The sequence below is a fragment of the Nyctereutes procyonoides genome, unplaced genomic scaffold (assembly GCF_905146905.1).
Source record: "Nyctereutes procyonoides isolate TBG_1078 unplaced genomic scaffold, NYPRO_anot_genome, whole genome shotgun sequence".
Taxonomy (NCBI): domain Eukaryota; kingdom Metazoa; phylum Chordata; class Mammalia; order Carnivora; family Canidae; genus Nyctereutes; species Nyctereutes procyonoides.
In genome coordinates, this window is record NW_026575024.1 from 29,212,416 (window position 1) to 29,232,222 (window position 19,807).

The 19,807-nt window shown below is 44.3% G+C and overlaps 1 protein-coding gene across 1 annotated transcript in view; it reads left to right on the top strand.

The window, feature by feature from the left end:
• The window catches only part of TMC2 (transmembrane channel like 2), a 67,648-nt gene that overhangs the window by 11,423 nt on the left and 36,418 nt on the right, over window positions 1-19,807 (top strand). The window contains exons 3-6 of the mRNA XM_055344698.1: window positions 2,982-3,134; window positions 15,692-15,782; window positions 19,004-19,085; window positions 19,426-19,532. Of these exons, the coding sequence (XP_055200673.1) occupies window positions 2,982-3,134; window positions 15,692-15,782; window positions 19,004-19,085; window positions 19,426-19,532 (433 nt within the window). The remainder of the gene's footprint in view (window positions 1-2,981; window positions 3,135-15,691; window positions 15,783-19,003; window positions 19,086-19,425; window positions 19,533-19,807) is intronic.

The window sequence follows — 19,807 nt, forward strand, 5'->3', positions numbered from 1 at the left end:
CTTAACCTACTGAGCCACCCAGGCACCCCCAAGTGCATTTTCTTGATTGCCAGTCTCCTCTCCTTCGGCCCTTCCCCCTCCCCTGATGAAGGGCTAAGGTCTCGTCCCCTGGTTTGGTGACCCCTGCTCTCATCTGCTTCTGTTTGTCCCTGCCTTTTCCACTGCCCTGCCCTCCCCATCTGGGGCAGAAATGGGAGGAGGATCTTGGCCATCCCAGGCAGACTGGCCACTCTCAAAGCCAATGCCTCCTGTCCAGCAAGTGCAAATGGGACCATTGAGTGGGGGAGGTGACATGGCAGCGGGAGGTGACATGGCAGCAGGATGGGACAAGATCCCAAGTCTCCTGGATTTCAGCTGGTGACTCACCACAGCTCTGGAAGAGGTGCTGAGAGAAATGAGCAAAATTGGATTTAGCAGTCGTCGTAGGACTTAAGCAACCACTTCCGCAGTCTGGACCTGTGTCCTCTTCTGTGAAATGTTGCACTGATCTAGAGGACTTTCAGTGGTTCCACCAGCCCTGAAAATTAGGATATGGGGGGTTTTATTTGTTTTGTTTTCTCTGTTGCATGAGCACTGGCACTGTGGGTTCAGGGACAGAGCCAGATCATGGAATCAGCAAGTCGGGAGTTTAATTCTTTGCTACTAGTTTTGAGGGGACATCTTCTCTTTGCCTCCCTTTTTGGCTTTACTCACTTCTTGGGATGTTTAAGAATCCCTGTTGATGGGGCACCTGGGTGGCTCAACGGTTGAGCATCTGCCTGGGGCTCAGGTCGTGATCCCTGGGTCAGGGATCAAGTCCCACATCTGGCTCTCTCTGCCTCTCTCTGTGTGTCTCTCATGAATAAATAAATAAAATCTTTTTAAAAATCCCAGTCGATGATGATGACTGGGGAGGTTTTTGAAATAGTTGAAGGAATCAGGGTTATGGTGAAAAATATGTTCCCTCCCATGGGGCTCTAGGGTGTTTAGAAAAGACAGTCCTGATCCCAAGATGCTGAGAGTCTAGCAGGGGAGATAGGACACAGACAACAGTCTTTACAAGACAAGGCAGAAAGTAGTATGTGTCTGAGAAAGGATTTATTGAAATGCCTTTTTGGTGGGGCACTGGGGCATCAGGGTTCCTCCACAGGGCAGGTAAGCATTTCGGCCTGTCATTGAAGCACAGATGTCATTTGAACAAGCAATGACTGAATGCCACCCACACCCAGACTGAGGGATCCCCCATGGAAAAGACTCAAGGCAACTATCACAGGGTGCCCATGAGGCATGCCAAGACACTCCTGTGCCCTAGGCTTTCCAGAGGTGAAGTGTTGGGGCCCCTCCTCTCACCTATGTCTCATCACTTCTCCTCTGCTCTTTGAGTTCTTCAGAAATTAAAACTCACCAAGGCTTGGGGATCCCTGGGTGGCTCAGCAGTTTAGTGCCTGCTTTTGGCCCAGGGCATGGTCCTGGAGTCCCAGGATCGAGTCCCACATCAGGCTCCCTGCGTGGAGCCTGCTTCTTCCTCTGCCTGTGTCTCTGCCTCTCTCTCTGTGTCTCTCAGGAATAAATAAATAAAATTAAAAAAAAAACTCGCTGGGGCTGCTGTGAATTGTTCTCTAAAATCTGCAGTAACCCAAGCCCACATCCTGGTGTTTCTGTTTATGGAACTTGCTAAGAAGGCAGCTGGAGTGTGGTCTTCTCCACGCCTCCACCTCACCCCATGGGCTACTGTTCCACCTGGAGTCACTGTGTCCAAGAACTAGGATTTTGTGGCAGCCGAACACATAGTCAGTCTTGTGTGTGAGATGCTGAGGCTCCTCATATGGGGGAAGGGTTCCTGCTGGAAGTTCCCTCCCCCTGTGCTGTCCAGCACCATCACCGCAGCCACATGCTGAGTGAGCCCTTGACATGCAGCCAACATGACCAAGGAACTGAATTTTTAATCTCCTTTCTTTTTTTTTAATCTCCTTTCATTTTAATTCAAGGTGAATACTATTGAGTTGACACAAGAGTTAGTGAATTTACTTAACTCAGGACAGACAGCTGTATTTTTAAAATTGATTTAAATTTGAAGATGATGCATTTCTTCTTAAAAATAAAAGGCAAACTGCTTTTGTCAATGCAGATGCAAATGTCAAAGGAAAATGACATTCTGCTACTTGGTTAATTTGTTAGGAGACTTTTAAGTATGTTTAAAACAACTTGAGTGTGTGGATCTACCCTTTCAACTGTAAATTTTGTGAAATACAGGTACAGATCAAATATGTTCAATGAAAATTTAATGTCTGAATTGACATGCACAGTGGTTGTGGGATGAACAGCAGATTTTGAAGACAGCACAAGAAGAATATAAAATACTTCATTAAGGGCAGCCCCGGTAGCGCAGCGGTTTAGTGCCACCTGCAGCCCAGGGTGTGATCCTGGAGTCCTGGGATCGAGTCCCACATCAGGCTCTCTGCATGGAGCCTGCTTCTCCCTCTGCCTGTGTCTCTTCTCTGCCTCTCTCTCTCTGTCTCTGTCTCTAATAAATAAATAAAAATCTTTAAAAAAAGTTTAAAAAATGCCTCATTAATAATTGTTATATTGGTTACATGTTAAAATTACAATTTTTGACATGTTGGATTCAATAAAATGTATTATTAAAATTAACTTACCCATCTCTTCTTGCCATTTTAATATGGTTACTAGAAAATTTTAAATTACAACACATGGCTTGGGTTACAGTTCTATTGAGCAGCATTATGCTAGAACATGGTGGGTAGTGAGCGCACAGAGAAAGAGTTGGGGGAGGCAACTCTCCCGGTGTTTTGGGCTACAGGACAGAGTTGTCGCCTCTTCTGATGGGTGGTGGGAGTCACTGAGGGCTTCTGAGCAGGAGCGGACCTCTGAGGGGTGGTCAGGGCTGGGAGGGCCATGGGCTCCTATACATTCCACAGAGCACTTGAAGATACTTGCCAACCTTTCACTCTCCCCCTGCTCTGCCCTGGCTCTGCCTGCAGATCACCCTCCCTGGCCTCCAGCACCTCTGGTGGGGAATCTCTGTCAGAGGAGAAGCTGGCCCGGATCCTGGAGCAGTTAGAAGACAAGAAGAAGCTCATTGCCACCATGCGGAACAAGCCCTGGCCCATGGCAAAAAAGCTTAGGGAGCTCAGGTGAGCAGGGGGTGGTCCACCGGGGCCTCTTGATGTGCAAAAGGCTTGGGTCTTTCTGATGGGCCCAGAACACCTTCCATCTTGACTTGGAGAGGACTTGACAGGAAGGCGGGATTGACCCTCCCACTCTGCTTTGGTCCCTCTCTCCCCAGCACAAGCACAGTGCCTGAGTAGGGGGCTGTTAGAGCCAAGACAAGAGTGAGTGGTGACTGTTGACAGAGGCCCTGCTGTTGGCCAGCACAGAGCAGGTTCTGGTGGGAGAGACAGAGATCACGGTGCCCTGGCCTAGGGCCAACCCTTCTGCTGCCTGACAACCTTTCTGTCCCCCACCCCTTCCCCTTCTGTGCCTCCCTCACAATCCAACACAGACAAGCCTTCCTTAGAGGGCTTTTGGTGACAGCCCCCACCTCAACAAGTTCAGAACTCCCCTGTGTTCTTTAGGAACCAAGAGCCTCTCCCTGTGTATGTAGCACACCCACACTTGTGTGTGGGGAGCAGGGAGTGCATCTGCCTGACCCAGGGCCAGGCTGCGATGGTGCTCCATGAATATAGTTCAGGCCTTCTCCTATCAAAGCCCCTGACTCCTGTTTCCAGCTCAGCCCTTCTCTGGCTTCCTTGGAAAGGCCAGCACTTTGAGCATTTTGTGAGTCTTCCCTCTCTGCTGCGGGAGAAAAGAGTGGGGGTCACATTTCTGGTTTTCTACTTTAAAAAAAGAAAGAAACCGTCAGTCGGCTAAGCATCTGCCTTCAGCTCAGGTCATGATCCCAGGATCCTGGGGTTGAGCCCCAAGCCCCCCCCAGGTAGGGTCAAGCTCCCTGCTCAGGGGGGAGCCTGCTTCTCCCTCTCCCTCTGCCCCTCACCCCAGCTTGTGAACCTGCAAGTTGTCTCTCTGCCAAATGAATAAATTAAATCTTAAAAAAAAAAATCCAGCATTACCATTTCCCCCCAAGCTCCTCCTTGGCTTTTCTGCCACAGGGCTGCCGGGACACTCCTTTTCCCCTTCCCCCTTTATAAAGCCATTTCCCTGGCTCTGCTCACACATGAGTTTCCCATCCTCTCAAGCCAAGGGCCTCACCCTCTATTATGTAGAACAGTTTGCAGCTGTGTTTTGACCTATTGAGCCTCACTGGTTACCCCCAAAAGACGCAGCAAAGATGCTGGGCTGCACAAACCCAAGGCGAACCCCAACAGGTTCTGGAAGACAGAGCTTACTCCATGCCAGCAAATTACCGCATTGTATCCTACACAGCTGCAGGAAAAAATGTGTCCCTCTGGCACCGCCAGCCCAGTGCTGACCAACAGAACTTTGGGGGATGATGGGAATGCTCTAAATCTGCACTAATAGCGCCCTATGTGGCCAGTAAGCACTCGAAAAGTGTTGAGTGTGACCAAGAAACTAAATTTTTTTGTTTTATTTTACTGTATTTAAATTAAATAATCGCTTGTGGCTGGTGGCTATAGTTTGGTGGCAGGTACAGCTTTAGGCAGTGGCTGTCTTCCTTCCTAGGCCCTTCTTCTGAAACTCCTATCTCCAGGCCAGGTTCTTCTTCCTGACAGGGGCATGCAGAACAGCCACCTGTCACTCTAACAGAACCTCACCCCCCACTCAGGTGTCACCTGAACACATCTTTTATTAACAGTGGAAAAAGAGCAACCGAGGTGCTTATGGAAATGAGATCTCCAGCCTGCTGGAAATCTCAAGGACTAGGAAGATTCCCCAGGGCTGTCTAGCTGCCCAGAGGAGAGAAGTCTGATATCACCTCCAGCTGCAAGGGCAGGGGTCCTGCTCTTGGTGTGAGTGGGAAGCCTTGAAAGCCTGGGAAGTTGAACAGACCCACGTTTCTGTCCCTGGGTCCCTGGGGCAGAGCTCCTCAGCCAACACCGGCCTCTTCCCTCCAGGCCTCCCCCCTTCCTCCTCCCTCTCCCGAGCCTCCTTATCCCAGACTCGGGTCTTAGGCAGGAGAGCTTCAGCAGCTCCAAGCAAGCTGGTGCCTCTGCCTAGATCTCTGCTTTCTGCCGGCCCACCTGGCTGATTCCCACAGACCCTGTAAGACTCAGGCCAAGTGCTCCCCCTGCAGGGAAGCCCCATGGCCCTCCTCACATTCAGACCCAGCTATTTACTGCCCCTCTGATCCCCCTGGCACTGAATGCTCCAATTGAGCATCCCCCTCGACTGGACACTCTTGTCTGCAGAGCTGTGTCTAATTCATCTTTTACTATTCTTTTTATTATTTCTCTTTTTAGTATTGCCACCACTTACTGAGCACTCCCTGTGTGCCAGACACTGTTCTGAGTGCTGGTGTGTCACAGCCCATTTAATCCTACAGCCACCCTGTGATATAGGGACTATTACTGTTGTCCCAAATTTACTAAAGAACACATTGAGACACAGAGCAATTAAGTAATTTGCTCCAGGTTTGCAAGGTGAGTTAAGTGGCCTGGTTGGCATTTGGACTCAGGGATTCTGGCTCCAGTACCTGTGCTCTTCATTTGTAATTCTTTCTCTAGAGTTACTAAACATTCTAGAATGAATCCCTTTGCATCCTCTATGATTTCCCTCTCTGGCAGTGAGGTTTTTCATTGCAGATAGCATTCCCAGAGTACATCTTCCTTTTTTATTTTTAATATTTTATTTATTTATTTTGCAGGGGTGGGTGGTTACAGAGGGAGAGAGAGAAAGAATCTCAAGCCAACTCACTGAGCTCGGTCGGAGCCTGATGTGGGGCTCAATCTCATGACCCTGAGATCATGACCTGAGCAAAAATTAAGAGTTGGACATTTAACCAACTGAGCCACCCAGGCACTGATAAATCCTTTTTCAGAAGCAATAGTGTGGAGACCTCAGCCTCCGACCCATTCGGACAGCTGGCTGACCTGGGCATGGTTGTTGTGACAACCGAAGAAGGAATAGTAACGCATAAAGAACAAAACAGTGGTGAACTGGCCCAAGCCTGTGCTCATGCCTCTGCCACCTCTGGGCAGCTTTGGCACTAGTCAGTCTCTGCCTTTTAGGACCCATGCATCAGGGATGTTTGCTTTTATTTTTTTTAAGATTTTATTTATTTATTTATGAGAGACACAGAGAGAGAGAGCCAGAGACACAGGCAGAAGGAGAAGCAGGCCTTATGCAGGGAGCCCGATGTGGGACTTGATCCTGGGACCATGGGATCACGCCTTGAGCCAAAAGCAGACGCCCAACTGCTGAGCCACCAGGCATCCCACGTTTGCTTCAACCATAGAATTAATCAGATGTGTCCCTCAGCTTTATCAGATGATATCTTAGAAAATTAACCAAATTGCCTATTTTCTTCAGAGAAATCGGAAGAATTCCACTTCCAGAAAGAGGCAGTAGACCTGCTTCTGCCAATTCTTCCCACTAACTACAACTAAAACCCTGGACATTACCTGTAAAGCAAACATAAGAAGACTCAGAAAAGTGGAAAGAAGAAAATGGTCTGGTTAAAGACCTCATGACAGAGAATTGATAGGGCACTGAGTTCTGGGGTTTTCTTCTTGCCCTATATTTCTGGCCACCCAGAAACATGGACAGAAACAGACTAAAAAATACCTCAAGAAAATTCAGCTCTCGGGATCCCTGGGTGGCGCAGCGGTTTGGCGCCTGCCTTTGGCCCAGGGCGCAATCCTGGAGACCCGGGATCGAATCCCACGTCGGGCTCCCGGTGCATGGAGCCTGCTTCTCCCTCTGCCTGTGTCTCTGCCTCTCTCTCTCTCACTGTGTGCCTATCATAAATAAATAAAAATTTAAAAAAAAAAAGAAAGAAAATTCAGCTCTCTCTAGCCAAAGGCCCAGGAAAGGGATAGTCTGTCAAGATGGCAAAGTCATAGGCAATAGCAATTTTACTCTAGCCAAGCCCCACAAACAGAAAGCAGCCCCATCCCCATCCCTGGCAGCAAAAGCAAAGTGAGGAAGCCTAGATTACCTCCCTTGCCAGGTTATAACTGGTGCCCCTGATGCCCCCACCAGGGTAGTATCAGAGGAGGCTGAGTGGTTAGTATGGACTTTCATCCCCACCAGGCAGTCATGAGCCCTCCCTCTCCTTTGGGTGTCTGTGGAGGCCACATGGGGAGTCTAGACTTTCACCACCACCTGACAGAAGCAAGGCATCCCTCCTAGCCAGGAAGATATGAGAAGAACCTGATTGGAAGCCTGAACTCCCATCCCTGCTCAGCAGTAATGAAGAGTTTCTACCCAGCCTCAGGTGCCAAAGAGGGCCAGTAAAGAACATGGACTTCCACCTGGAAGTAACCAGACAGCATCCTTTTCACCCATAGAAGCCATGTCAGAGGCGGCCTGCTAAAGCAGAAGATTTACACAAGATCCATTTAAACAAGATTTAAACAACCATTTAAATAATAATCCATTTAAATATAATACCCAAAGTGTCCAATATTCAACTGAAAGTCACTCATCCTACCAAGAACCAGGAAGATCTTAAGCTGAATGATAAAAGACAACTAAAGATGCTAACACCAAGATGACATAGATGATAGAATTACCTGGCAAAGATTTTAAAGAAACTATCATAAAAGTGCTTCCCTGAGCAATTATGAACACATGAAACTAATGAAGAAATAGAAAGTCCAGGGCAGCCCCGGTGGCTCAGCGGTTTAGTGCTGCCTTTGGCCCAGGGTGGGATCCTGGAGACCCAGGATCAAGTCCCGCGTCAGGCTTCCTGCATGGAGCCTGCTTCTCCCTCTGCCTGTGTCTCTTCCTCTCTCTATATATATATGTATCTCATGAATAAATAAATAAAATCTTAAAAAAAAGAAAGTCTAACAAAAGAAATAGAAGATCTAAAGAAGAACAACAGGAATTTTAGAAGTTGGAATCCCTGGGTGGCTCAGTGGTTTAACGCCTGCCTTCAGCCCAGGGCGTGATCCTAGAGTCCTGGGATTGAATCCCACATCAGGCTCCCTTTATGGAGCCTGCTTCTTCCTCTGCCTGTGTCTCTACCTCTTTCTCTCTGTGTGTCCCTCATGAATAAATACATAAAAATCTAGAAAGAAACAAAGAAAGAAAGAAAGAAAGAAAAGAAAGAAAGAAGAAAAAAAGAAAAAAGAAAGAAAAATTTTAGAAGTAAAAAATACAACTAAAATCTAAAAAACTGAATGAGTGATCTCAACAGCAGCATGGAGAGAGCAAAGAATCAATGAAATTGAAAATAGAACAAGAGAAATTAACCAATTTGAACAATAGAGAGAAAACAATCTGTGAGAAAAATGAATGGGACATGTGGGACTATAATAAATGCTCTAATGTTAATGTCTCTTCCACATCCCTTGCCCTGGATATGAGAGGATAGGGGGAGGAGTCCCAAAAAAGAGAAGAAAGCAGATGGGGCTGAAAAGGTCTTCCAAGAAATAATGTCTAATAATGAGCACCTGGGTGGCTCGGTGATTGAGCGTCTGCCTTTGGCTCGGTCATGATCTCAGGGTCCTGGGATCCCACACTAGGTTCCCCATGAGCTCTCCCTCTGCCTGTGTCTCTGCCTCTCTCTGTATGTCTCTCATGAATAAATAAATAAAAACTTAGAAAATAAAAGAGTGACTAAAAATTTCTCAAATTTGGCAAAACTTACAGATTTGAGAAAACTAAACCCTATACAGGATGAACCAAAGTAATTCATGTCAAGACACCATAGTCACATTTCTTACCAGCAGTCAGAGAGAAACCTGTAAGGGAAAACAATTAGAATGACACCAAATTTCTTGCTAGGAGCCCTGGAGGACAGAAGGTGGCACAACAATTTTTCAAGTGCTAAATAAGAGAATTGTCAGCCCAGAATTCTATAGCCCCAAAAATATCCTTTAAGAATAAGAAGAAATCAGGGAGCCTGAGTGGCTCCAATCATGATCTCAGGGTTCTGGAATCAAACCCCATGCAACCTGCTCCATGCTCAGTGAGGAGTCTGCTTGTCCCTCTGCCCCTCTCCCTATTCATGCTCTCTCTCTGTCTCTCTCTCAAATAAATAAATAAAATCTTTAAAAAGAAGAAGAAGAAATCAAGACATTCTCAGATGAAGGAAACCTAAAAGAATTGTTATCAGCAAACCTACCCTAAAAGAATGACTAAGGTAAATTCTTTTAACAAAAAAGGAAATGATAAAAGAAAGACTCTTGGAACATCAGGAAGGAAGAACAGGGTAAGAGCAAAAATATTGGAAACTGTCATAGATTTTCCTTCTCCTCTTGAGTATTTAAAATTATGTTTGACAGTTGAAGAAGAAATTATAACACCATCTAATGTGGTTCTCAATGAGTGAAGGGAAAATATTTAAGACAATTATAAATGGGAGGTTAAAAGGATGTAAAAGTAGGTAACACTTCTACACTTTACCTAGTAAAATGTCAGCACCAGTAGACTTTGAATACACACACACATGCACACACACACACACACATCTTAGATTGCATATTACATGATATGGTAATATATAGTAATACTTAGAGCAACTACTGAAAAGGTCATACAAAGAGATAACACTAAAAAGCATCATAGACAAACCAAAGTGGAATCCTAAAAAATATTCAAGTAACCTGTAGGAAAAAGGAAAACAGAAATGAAAAACATAGAGGACAAACATAAAACAAAAAAAGATGAAATGGTAGGTTTGAATTGTAATATATTAATAATTACATTAAATGTAAATGGTCTAAATATACTAATTTTAAAAACAGACTGGCAAAGTAATTATTTATTTATTTTTTATTTTTTTAAAGTAATTTTTTTAAATGACTTAATTGCATATGGTCCACAAGAAATCCAATTTAATTATAATGATATATATAGGTTGAGAGTACAAAAATGACAAAAATACACATATATCATGCAAACATTAACCAAAATAACAGTAGAAGAGGCTACATAAATATCAGATAAAGTTGATTTCAGAGTAAAGGAAATTAACAGGGACAGAAAGGAACATTATAGAATGATAGAAGTATCAATCCATCAAGAGAAAGACATAGTAAACCTAAATGTATAAGCACTGTTTTGGGTTCTACAGTATATTATCTAGGGATGTGTAATAAATTAACCCAAACTTAGTAATTTAAAACTGTAATGAAAATTTACTCTCTCCTATGGGTCAGAAATTCAGGAGCAACTTAGTTGGGCAGTTCTGACTTAGAGTCTCTCATAAGGTTGAGTCAAGATGTTGGACAGGGCTGCAGTCATCTGAAGGCTTGACTGGTGCTGGTGAATCCACTTCCAAGGTGGCTCACTCACATGGATAACAAGTTGATGTTGGTGGTTAGAAAGCAGCCTCAGGGGGGATCCTGGTGTCCCGGGATTGAGTCCCACGTTGGGCTCCCTGCATGGAGCCTGCTTCTCCCTCTGCCTGTGTCTCTGCCTCTCTCTCTCTCTCTGTCTCTCATGGATAAATAAAATCTTTAAAAAAAAGAAAGAGGCCTCAGTTTCTCTCCATTGGCTGCTTGAGTATCCTCACGACATAGCAGCTGGCTTAAGAGGATGTATTCAAGGAGAAAGTCACAATACCTTTTATGTCCTAGTCTCAGAAGTCATAAAATGTCACTTCTACCACTTTCTATTCATTGGAAACAAGTCACTAAGTCTGGCCCACATGCAAGGGGAGGAGAATTTGGTTCTCCATTTTTTTTTAAGATTTTATTTATTTATTTATTTATTTATTTATTTATTTGAGAAAGAGAGAGAGCAAGAGAGAAGTGGAGGGACAAGGACAAGCAAACTCCATGCTGAGCAAGGAGCCTGATGCAGTCAGGCTTTGACTCTGTCAAGAGTCAGACAGTTAACCAACTGAGCCACCCGAGTACCCAGTTCTCCATTTTAAAGGGAAGAAGAATAATTTGCTAACGTATTTTGAACTACAACCTATGCTTGGTTAGCCTCACTGCCCTTGGGTTGATTCAGTGAGGTCTCTAGAGCAGATGCCTCACCTGGCTGATCTGAATTTTTTTAAAAATTTTTATTTATTTATGATAGTCACACACAGAGAGAGAGAGAGAGAGGCAGAGACACAGGCAGAGGGAGAAGCAGGCTCCATGCACTGGGAGCCCGACGCGGGATTCGATCCTGGGTCTCCAGGATCACGCCCTGGGCCAAAGGCAGGTGCTGAACCTCTGTACCACCCAGGGATCCCTGATCTGAATTTCTATTTAGTGTGAACTCAGCATTTATTTGGCCATTGTCTCCACAACTAAAAGTGGAAGTTGCCTGGGGACAAAAGGAGATGCCAAACCAGCATGGCCCAGACCACCTTCAACCTGTGGCCACCTCCAGCCCCTAGCCACCTCCTTTTAGCAATCAATGCTTCCTTCCCCCTTCCATGTGTCTTCTAGATTTCAGGCTGGCTACGATTCTCTCTCGTAGTGTCCTGTATGGGACAGCAACATTCTGTGAGGATGCCATCACACACAGAGCTACCCTGTGTCTATTTTTACCTCAAATCTCTAAATTAAGTGTGATTCGAATCTGAATGCCTTCACCAGGGAGGAGTTTTTGGAAGCATATAATGTTTCTGAGAGATGCCACGGGTCAACTTCAGAGCATTCCTGTTGTGAAAGATCATGTTACCAACCCCCTTGTCCAGGCACCTGGGGAGGCAGAGGCCTCCTCACACTAAGCCCCTGAACTAGCAGAGTCTTACCAGCTGCCCACCCTAGGAGCTACTGCTTCCTCAGAAGGGGAAAGGGCGACTGGCTGTCAAATGAAGTCGCTATACTCACGCTGCATGCATTCACACACTTGATTCTCATATCACCCTCATTTCTAGATGAAAACTGCCACAGAATCCTGCCTGCGCTCTGGCACTAAAAGCCATACAATATACCTCCTTCCCTCCCAGAAGCCATGGCTAGCCACCCTGATTCGTGTTTTCCAAACTGGTTTGGGCCATTTTATTCACAAGAAGGATCTTCCAGGAAGCAAATGTGGGGGGATTCTGAAGTGCTGTCTGTGGTGTGCCTGCACATGAAAGCCCTTTCTTCAATAACTTCTTCCTCTGCTGAGTGCTGGAGGGGCCTAAGGGGTTAATCATCACCTACCAAAAGTGAACTTGAGATCCACACCCCTAAAAGCTTCCTCAAAACAACAGATCCTTCCTCTTTTGCTATTTCACTGCATTTATCACACACCATCTGGTATGAGGAAAAAAGAGAGGCAAGTTTACAGGAAGTTCCCTTTTCAAAGGACACTTGGTGACAAGGGGGAACAGAAGCACCTGACAGAAGTAAGATTTACATCAGGAAGTACAGGGCAGGACAGCCCCAGTGGCGCAGCGGTTTAGCATCTCCTGCAGCCCGGGGTGTGATCCTGGAGACCTGGGATCAAGTCCCACGTGGGGCTTCCTGTATGGAGCCTGCTTCTCCCTCTACCTGTGTCTCTGCCTCTCTCTCTCTCTCTCTCTCTCTCTCTCTCTCTTTCAGAATAAATAAAATCTTAAAAAAGAAAAAGGGGGGATCCCTGGGTGGCGCAGTGGTTTAGCGCCTGCCTTTGGCCCAGGGCTGATCCTGGAGACCCGGGATCGAATCCCACGTCGGGCTCCCGGTGCATGGAGCCTGCTTCTCCCTCTGCCTGTGTCTCTGCCTCTGCCTCTGTCTCTGTCTCTCTCTCTCTCTCTCTCTGTGTGTGTGTGTGTGACTATCATAAATAAATAAAAATTAAAAAAAAAAAGGAAGTACAGGGCAGGAGCCAGGGTTTCCATAAACCAAATACTCTCTGGATTATAGGCAACATGTTTAAAAAGGAGCTTGCAGGGATCCCTGGGTGGTGCAGCGGTTTGGCGCCTGCCTTTGGCCCAGGGCGCAATTCTGGAGACCCGGGATCGAATCCCACGTCAGGCTCCCGGTGCATGGAGCCTGCTTCTCCCTCTGCCTATGTCTCTGCCTCTCTCTCTCTCTCTGTGACTATCATAAATAAATAAAAAAAATTTTAAAAAAAAGGAGCTTGCTGCAAAAATCATAACCTGAGGCAAAGGCAGACGTTCAACCACTGAGCCACCCAGGACCCCCACCAAAATTCTTAAACAAGGGCAGCTTTTCATAGTGAATGGTCCTTGGGATTTGCATCCAGTAGTGGGCACAGCACTCTGTTCTCCTGAGGGATCTGGGCATCTAGACACAGAATTTGGACATCAAGAAAAGAAGCATTTGCTGTCCAGCCCAATGGCTCAGAAACAAGAGCTGGCTCTTACTTTCAAGAATTCTCAATTGAAGTCCCCAAATCTTAAAAGCTGGCACATTTAAAGATTTATTTCTTTATTCTAGAGAGAGAGACTGGGGTGAGGGACAGAGGAAGAGAATCTCCAAGCAGACTCCCCATTGAGCACAGAGCCCGATGAGGTGGGGTTCCATCCCATGGCCTCTGAGATCACTGCCTGAGCCAAAACCAAGAGTCAGACTCTTAACTGACTGAGCCACTCAGGTGCCCCAAGACCTGGCACATTTACACCCACAAACTCTAAGTGCTTATGAGCCTCTGCTCACATATAAAATACAGGAAAAGAACAAAAATACAAATTTCATGAAAACATTTTTTTGTGTGATGGCTAAGTTGGTAGCCACAGATAACTAACTGCCAGGACATGTCCTGCCTCAGGGGGGAACAGGGAGCTGATCTCATTAAGGAGCCTTAATCCCATACAGACCAGTTTTTCACCCCAGGCTCAAGAGCTAGACAGTCAGCCTGATTAATATGGAGACATCCGAATAAAACCAGCTTCAGACAGTCAGCCTTATTAATATGGAGATATCCGAATAAAACCAGCTTCAAGATTCACCTGAGGTTAGAATGTGACTTTGACTCTTGTCGTCTGCCTGCACTTGCACTTTGGAGGTGAGATAGGTATTGTACAGCAAATGGTGGGGGCGCAGCTGCATCAGCTAGACACACAACACAGCTCCACAACGCCGCCTTCCGGCCACGCTGAGATGGACTTCGTTCCTCCTCCATTTGTGTGGCTCTATCCAGTGCTGAAAAACTGGCTGTCTGGGGGCTGGGATGGAAAGGCCCAGATTTGCAGCATTTGCTGATTTCCACGGTCTAAATACTCCCACCGTGGCCAATTTCAAGCTACCAACAGTTTAACAGCTGGATGGCCAAGTTCCTGAATATTTAACACTGGGTTCTCAGGAGCCAGTTCTCACCAGCCCCAGCACACTCCCCAGAATACTTAATAGACAAACTGATCCGTGGATTTCTCATCCAACCTTCCGTGGAGATTCACTCCCTCACTCAACATTCATGCAGTCCACAAATGTCTACTGAATGCTGTATTCATTTTCTTTCTTTTTTTTTTTACTGAAGTAGAGTTGACATACAATATTATATTCGTTTCAGGTGTACAACAGCATGATTCGATGTGTATATACATGACACAGTGCTCACCACGATAAGTCTAGCTACCATCTGTCACCATACAACGTTATTACAATATTATTGACTATATTCCCTAGACTGCACTTTACATCTCTGTGACTTATTTATTTTATAACTGAAATTTTTTACCACTTAATCCCCTTCATCTGTTTTGCTGTGTTTGTTTCTATTGCTGCTGCAACAAATTGCCACAAAGGTAACTATTTAAGGCGATACTTCTCGGGCCACCTGGGTTGAGCGTCTGCCTTCTGCTCAGGGTGTGATCCTGGGGTCCTGGGATGGAGTCCCACATCGGGCTCCCCGCCAGGAGCCTGCTTCTCCCTCTGCCTCTCTCTCTATGTCTATCATGAACAATAAATAAAATCTTTAAAAAAAAAACAGATAATACTTCTCCGTTCACAGTGCTGCTGGTCAGAAGTCCGGGGTGGCCTGGCTGGATTCTCTGCTCAGGGTCTCACTCAGCTAAAATCAAGGTGTTCGCAAGGCTGAGGTTCCCATGTGGGGCTAGAGGTCTTCTTCCAAGCTTGCTGGATTTTGGCAGAATTCACTTCCTTCTGTTGGTTTCCTCTTGAGGGCCCCCAGCAACAGAGGGTCAAGAAATCTCTTGCTTTTAATTTCTCTGATTTCCCTTTCTTCTTTCTTTCTTTCTTTTTTTTTTCTTTCTTTTTTTTCTTTCTTTCTTTTCTTTCTTTCTTTCTTCCTTCCTTCCTTTTCTTTCTTTTCTTTTCTTCTTCTTCTTCTTCTTCTTCTTCTTCTTCTTTTCTTCTTCTTCTTCTTCTTCTTCTTCTTCTTCTTCTTCTTCTTCTGTGTTTAAGGGCTCATGTGATCATGTGATTACTCTGGGCCCTTCCAGAAAATCCAGGATAATCTCCCATTTTAAATTCTGGAATCTTAATTGTATCTGCAAAGTCCCTTTTGCCATTCAGGGGCATGTCACCAGAGGTGCCTGCCATGTACTAAGCACCATTCTTAGCATTTAGGAAACTTCAATGAACAAAACAGACAAAATGCCCTGCCTTCATGGAGCTTATATTCTAACTAGGGGTATGAAAACACTTAAGACTTTTAGAGAGGAAAAAAAAAGACTTTTAGCAACATATATGCTCTCATAGTTCAGATTTCTTTTGGTCTGGTGTTAATTGAAGTTCTCCCTCTAACTTCCTTTTTTTTTCCTAACCAGGGAGGCCCAAGAATTTGTGGAGAAGTATGAAGGAGCCTTGGGAAAGGGGAAAGGCAAGCGACTCTATGCCTATAGGATGCTGGTGGCTAAGGTGGGTGGTAGAGAGGCAGCAATCCCTCAGGAGGGCTTGTTCACCCTCTGAACCCGGATGACCATCACAGGCACCTGCCCAGCCTCTGCATCAGTGTCCAGCTCCCCCAGAATCCTCAGTGTGAGGTCCGGCTGAGCAACTGATTTGTCTAGGAATGCAAACCAACTGTCTCCTGTCAATTTCTCTACATTTATCTGTGAGAGCATCAGTGTATTTGAGACTCACTTCCTCTCTGGTGAAGAACTATAAACTAACAAAACTGATGAGATTAAAGCACTGAGATCTTATTTCCCAAGCCCCAAATCAGGACACATGGTTTGATAAATCATCCATTTTTTATATAACACCTTGAAAGTTTTTTCATGGATTCCATGTTCATTGGTTCATTTGAGTTTTAACTTTTTCTTGGGGCCATTTGAATATTTCATATTCTTGCCAAAACTCAATCATTTCATTAAGATCATATGTATCATCAAAAAGTTGCAGATGGTGTTCCCATAATTTGAGGAATTACTTTCTGTACATGTTGGATTTGAGTCTTTTTTATTCCCAATACCTTTTTTTTCAGGTTGACTTGCCTGACAGCAATCTATGTGTCATTTTATTAATTTTATCTAGAAACTACAACCGAACTGCACACTTAGGGTTTTTTTTTTGCTCCAAATGAGGAATGTGCTCTTCAAATATATCTTTAATAAATGATTCTGTTTAGCAAATAGTTCTAGCTTCTTCCTTAGGAGAAGGATGGCTGTTGATCCTCTTCTGTGTTTATCTTCCTTCATTATTTAAAATTCTTTGTTTTCTCTCTTTGCATTCTCAGAAATTTCTCAGGTTTATTCCCAATATCATTGAATCCATTCTCTTCTGTTTCAATTATAATCTTTATTACCTATAATGCTTATTTTCCTTTGATGTTGCTGAGCTTTTAGCTACCTTGAACCCTTCCATGCTCTACTTATATTCTTTTTAAAATCCCAAATGTTCTCTTTTACCTAGAAACCATATTTCTTGTATCCTATTAAGAATGCTGAATAATTTCTCAAAACATGAGTTATGAGGACCTAAATGCTTGTCAAAAATTCCAAAGAGTCATATCCCCTTTTCCTTGTTCTGCAATACTATTTCTCAGACCTCAGTGGCTGTCTTAGTCATTCAGATCTGGATTTCATCCACAGAATGTGTAGCTTGTCCATGTCTTGTTCATCCACTATTTGAAATCCTTTTTCTGTATCCAGCTGGAGAACAAGACAACATTCTCATATAATATCCCAGTCCTTGGACCACAGCTACCATTTCATGTGGCTCTGAGGAAGGGTTGTGGGAGGGGGTGTCTTCTCCTGGCCACATCCCATCCCAGTCTTCTGATTCTCTAAACTAATGAGATATAAGAGCTACAATATGGAGCTTCACCATGGCCTTCTTGTCCTCTGCCCCACCTCCAGGGCATCACTTTTCAGGCCAAGATGCCCACAGCCTTGAGGAGCTATCAGATGGTTGCCAAGTGATCGACTAAGTTAACTTGGAGACTGTCCCCGGGGGCCTCCCTTAGCAATGATCATTACCCGTCTTGCCCCTCAGCCTTGCAAGTGTATATTCTGTACTGATTTTATCAGCACCCTGACAGGGGATCCATCTCTCCGGGGAGGATTCATATTAATAAAGCTTCTGAGACTGATAGGTAAAACCAGATGCTGGATTATTAATTTACAAGGAGAAATAACTGATAAGAGAACTGGAAATGTGAAGACTTCACATCAGCAGTGCCTTTTACTTCTGATAGTAGAGTTACTTATGTGGGTAGCTAAACCACAATCCCATTTCCGATCTATCAACTTGCAACCACAAATCACTGTCATAGAAACCAAAATACTGACAGCCCAGGTGATGGGCAATGCTTTCCTTATAGACAGTCTTACACAGAAAGCCTAATATGCCAAAAATAAATTTTGAGCATGGAATCAGAGCTAGGGAAGGTAAACAAAGCAGTGGGACTGGAATGCCCAATGACCACCACCTGCTATTCTCCACATCCCTTCCTGTTTTAGGGATACCTTTGCCATTATTATCAACCAGGCATTGGCTCATGGGCTCCTCCTCTCTGTTGCATCTGTGACCACCACCCTCTTCAACAGCTAACTTCCTTCTTTGTGCAGCAATCATCCCATCAGGATACATTCAAAGCCTGCAGGTCTGGAAACACATCAGATTCCTTCAGATAAATTTTCCTTTTGATTCTTTAGTGAATTTAAACATGGGAAAACTCCTTTTATGAATAAGTTCTTAGGTGATCTTTGTAATAATAGAAACTGACCTTAGGATCTCCTCTCTACTATCTCTTTTCCACTGTTTTTATCCAACCAAATGAGTTTTTTATTTTTTAATTACAAATGGATTTATTTCCAGAGAGTGAGGTTGTTGGAGAGCAGCCCCTTGAGAATTGACAGATTTTCATCCAATCAGCAGGCAGACAGCTACTCAGGCTTCTGAATGATATAAACTCTAAGTGTTGGAGCTGGGAACAGACCATGGAAAGGAGCAAAATGCCTTCCTATTTACAGAAAAAAATTAAAAACAACACAACAACTACAAAAAAAAACAAGCTGTTGTTTCACTAGGAGAATGGAAACCATGGGTTGAGGTTCTTCCAATTCCACCAGCACTGCAGTTGAATACAGTTCCTATCAGATTTGGGCACTTAGCTGTCTGCCAAACGTGGATGTAAAGGTCGTGAGATTTCTTTTTCCCCTTGAATTTTTGGTTTTTTAAAGATTTTATTTATTTATTCATGAGAGACACAGAAAGAGAGGCAGAGACCTAGGCAGAGAAAGAAGCAGACTCCCTGTAGGGAGCCCAGTGTAGGACTCGATCCCAAGACCCTGGGATCATGACCTTAGCCAAAGGCAGACGCTCAACCACTGAGCCACCCAGGTGCCCGAATTTTTGTTTTAAGATAAAAAAAAAATGTTGTATCAGAGGTTGCTAACCCAACTTGATCCCCCAACATAAATTATATATACAATTCCTAAGTTCATATATAAACTATCTAAACATGAATTTTTATCAGCACTGCAGACAAAGACAAGGCATTATGCTGCCCTGGCTTCTCTCTCACTCTGCTCCTGACTTTGGTGTTGACAGCATTAACATGTTCCTCCAATGTGTTCCTCCAGGCCCCAAAGCAGGTTGTTAATGAACTGAGTGTATTATCTGTTTAATTTCAGAAGTGGGTCAAGTTTAAGAGAGACTTCGATAATTTCAAGACTCAGTGTATACCCTGGGAAATGAAGATCAAGGACATTGAAAGTGAGTGTTCTGGTGTCACCATTTTTAACTGGTTTATAAAAGAGTTTCCAAGGGCTTGCATTGTGTTCCTGACCAACTGATCAGGTTATTTCATAGGTTGTATTAGAAAACAGAATGGACTTTGAACTAGTCAGACCAAGATTTAAATTTTGTTTCTTCATTTCCTGATTGTGAGAGCATAGATAGATTGGTTAACACCACAGAGCCTCAGGTTATTTATCTGAAATATCCATTCCACAGATTGTTGTGAAAACTGAATCCATCACATACATAAAGTAGTCAGTACTGCTACCTTCCTCTTTCCATAAGGTTTAAACCCTGCCATCTTTTCTTATGCCAGGTCATTTTGGTTCTTCAGTGGCATCATATTTCATCTTTCTCCGATGGATGTATGGAGTTAACCTTGTCCTTTTTGGCTTAATATTTGGTCTAGTTATCATCCCAGAGGTAAGCCAAGAGCTTCTTATATCTTTAGATAGTGTTAAGGCTTATCATGACCACCATTCTCATTTATATTAATCAAATGCACTCCATTTTACAAAGAATCAGTCATTTATTTTAAATTCTATACTCCCATCCTTTGCCCAAATAGTTCGGGACAAAGAATGGAACCAAAATACTTGTGTTCTTTTTTTTTCCTTTTTTCTGAGTGTTCGGCTTTACTGAGAGCATGGGAGTCTACAGAGGAGGCCCAGGTGCCTGGGGATAAGGCCGGGAATCAG